The 2,146-nt window shown below is 69.3% G+C and overlaps 1 protein-coding gene across 1 annotated transcript; it reads right to left on the reverse strand.

Annotated features, from left to right (window-relative positions):
- Positions 1–403: 403 nt before the first annotated feature.
- Positions 404–1,935, reverse strand: MNEG_16414 (hypothetical protein; the record flags this gene model as incomplete). Its single annotated transcript, XM_014035116.1, has 3 exons — positions 404–1,120; positions 1,464–1,550; positions 1,855–1,935. 3 exons carry the CDS (start codon positions 1,933–1,935, stop codon positions 404–406), a joined length of 885 nt encoding a protein of 294 aa, XP_013890570.1.
- Positions 1,936–2,146: the final 211 nt, after the last annotated feature.

Below are 2,146 nucleotides of genomic sequence, written 5' to 3' on the forward strand. Positions count from 1 at the left end.
CCAACCGTATTCTGGGAGGTGGGGGCCTGGCAGGCCGCCGCAAGCTTGAGGGCGGACCTCGGGGAGCGGGGCGGCGGCGCCTTGTGGGAGTGGTCGCTGTGGGCGCGCTTGAGTCCCTCTTGCTGCTTCGCGTGGAGCAGGCAGCTGGGGGGGGAGGCGTGTGTTTGAGGGACAGCAAAAGTAATGGATGAAGGGGCAGGGGAAAAGGATAAGGGGCGAGGGGGGAGGCGGGAGGAGTCTCGGGACAGTGGGCAAGAGGGGCTGTGTCGAGGGACGCGTGCAAGCGCTCCTGCAGAACTGCAAGCCAGGCCCTCCAACATAGGGCGGGCTGTGCAGGGCGTCGCCTGCGCGCTGCAGCGCGAGCCCGCCGAGGCGCCTGCCTGCCTCGAAGAGTGGCATTCAGTCACGCCCATCTCATCAACTCCAGAGGACACCGACACCAAATGTCAACACAACCCAGCCCCCACCTGTATCCGGCGTCCTCCGCAACCAGATACCAAAGGAACGCCCCCGCCGCCTCCCTGGCCGCCGCGCACGCCGGCCCCAGCGGGTGCACCAGCCAGCCAGCAATGACGTCGCACAGGGATCTCATGATCTTGTTATCCTTTGCCTCTTCAGCTTCCTCGGGCTTTGCGCGGCCGGGCGCCTCAGGGTATTGCTGCCCGGGCCGGTCGCGGCGCCGGCCCTCGCGGCGCTGGCTGTGTGGAGGGTGATGGCCGTCTTCGTCGCCGCTGGCGCGCACGTGCAGCACCGTATGCTCCCCCTCGTCTGTCGCCGTGGCCGCGTCCGCTGTGCCCGCGCCTGCGCCGTCCTCGGCGCCGCCGGCGCCGCGCGCGATGCGCAGCAGCGCCGCAAACGCGAGGAACAGGTCCTGCTCGTGCGCCGCCAGCGCGTGGCACGCCGCCCGCGTGCGCGCCTCTGCGTCCGCCCGCATCCGCGCGATCTCCGCCGGGCTCGGCGGCGCGGCGCCGGCCGGCGCGCGGGTGGTGCGAGGAGCGGTTGCAGGGGCGTCTGACGACCCTAGGGAGGCGAGGAGGTCCCTGAGGTCGGCCTCCTGGGCGATTAGCTCCTCGGACTCGTCGATGAGCACCTCCAGGGACGCCTCGCTCACGGACTCGGACTGGGCGCAAAAGGGGGAGCGGAAAGAGGCTGGATTGGTGCGTGGACTAGCACGTGGGCAGAGGCAGGCGTCACAATCTTGGCGAGTGCAAGCAGTCTGCACACGAGGGTTGTGAGCGCGCTTCGCACACATGGTCGCGCACGGGTCTGCACACACAACACTTTGCCTCGATACATACACACCCCAACGAAGCTCTGTACGCGTCGATGGGACGAGGACCCGCAGCTGCATGGGGCACGTGGCGAAGGCGCGGCCACCATGGTGACCGCGCAGGCTCGCATGTCAAGAAACACACAGTTGCAAGAACCTAGACCGCCTGTGCAAAACCGGCACCTCATCTCACCTGGAAGCTTCCGAACCACCCGTCCAGCAGCAGCAGCGCGAGCGCGGGCGGCGCCTGCGAGAGGGCCCGATAGTCCCCGCGGTTGACCTGCGGAACATGTGTGTGTGTGTGTGTGTGTGTGTGTGTGTTCGGGGGGTCCAGGTGAGGTGGGGCGGGCCCATCAGCTGAGCAGGCTTCTGTGCAGCTGCTTGGCACAGCCGCTGCGCGGCCGCCGCTGGGGCTGGTGCATTGAGCGACTCTTGCATGTAATTGTTTCCGACCTCCCCTCTGCAGCATAAAAACAAGCGACAAGCGGCGCCTGAAAGTGCACGGTGCATCACCATCCGATCCGAGTCCGATGACATCCTATTGCCAACAAGCTACAGCCCGGCGGGGCCCCGTCACTGCCCACCTGCAGCTTGAGCTCCCCCAGTGCCTCTGCCTGCTGCCGCCCGTCACCCTGCGCCAGCCCAAAGTTTGCCAGGCACGCCATCCCGCCCCACGCGGGCCGGTTGTCCGGCACGCGCCCCCTGGCCTGCAGGCACGCCAGCAGCGCGCCCGCGTAGCCGGGCGGTCCGCCCGCGCAGCCGCCGCCGCCGACGACGCTGGTGACGGCCAGCGGGGCGTCGCGGCTGCCCGTGGTGCGGCGCCGCGGCGACGCCGCCAGCGAGGCGGGCGGCGGCCCGGCGGCGACGCCGACGGGG

The sequence above is a fragment of the Monoraphidium neglectum genome (genome assembly GCF_000611645.1).
Source record: "Monoraphidium neglectum strain SAG 48.87 unplaced genomic scaffold scaffold06343, whole genome shotgun sequence".
Taxonomy (NCBI): Eukaryota; Viridiplantae; Chlorophyta; class Chlorophyceae; order Sphaeropleales; family Selenastraceae; genus Monoraphidium; species Monoraphidium neglectum.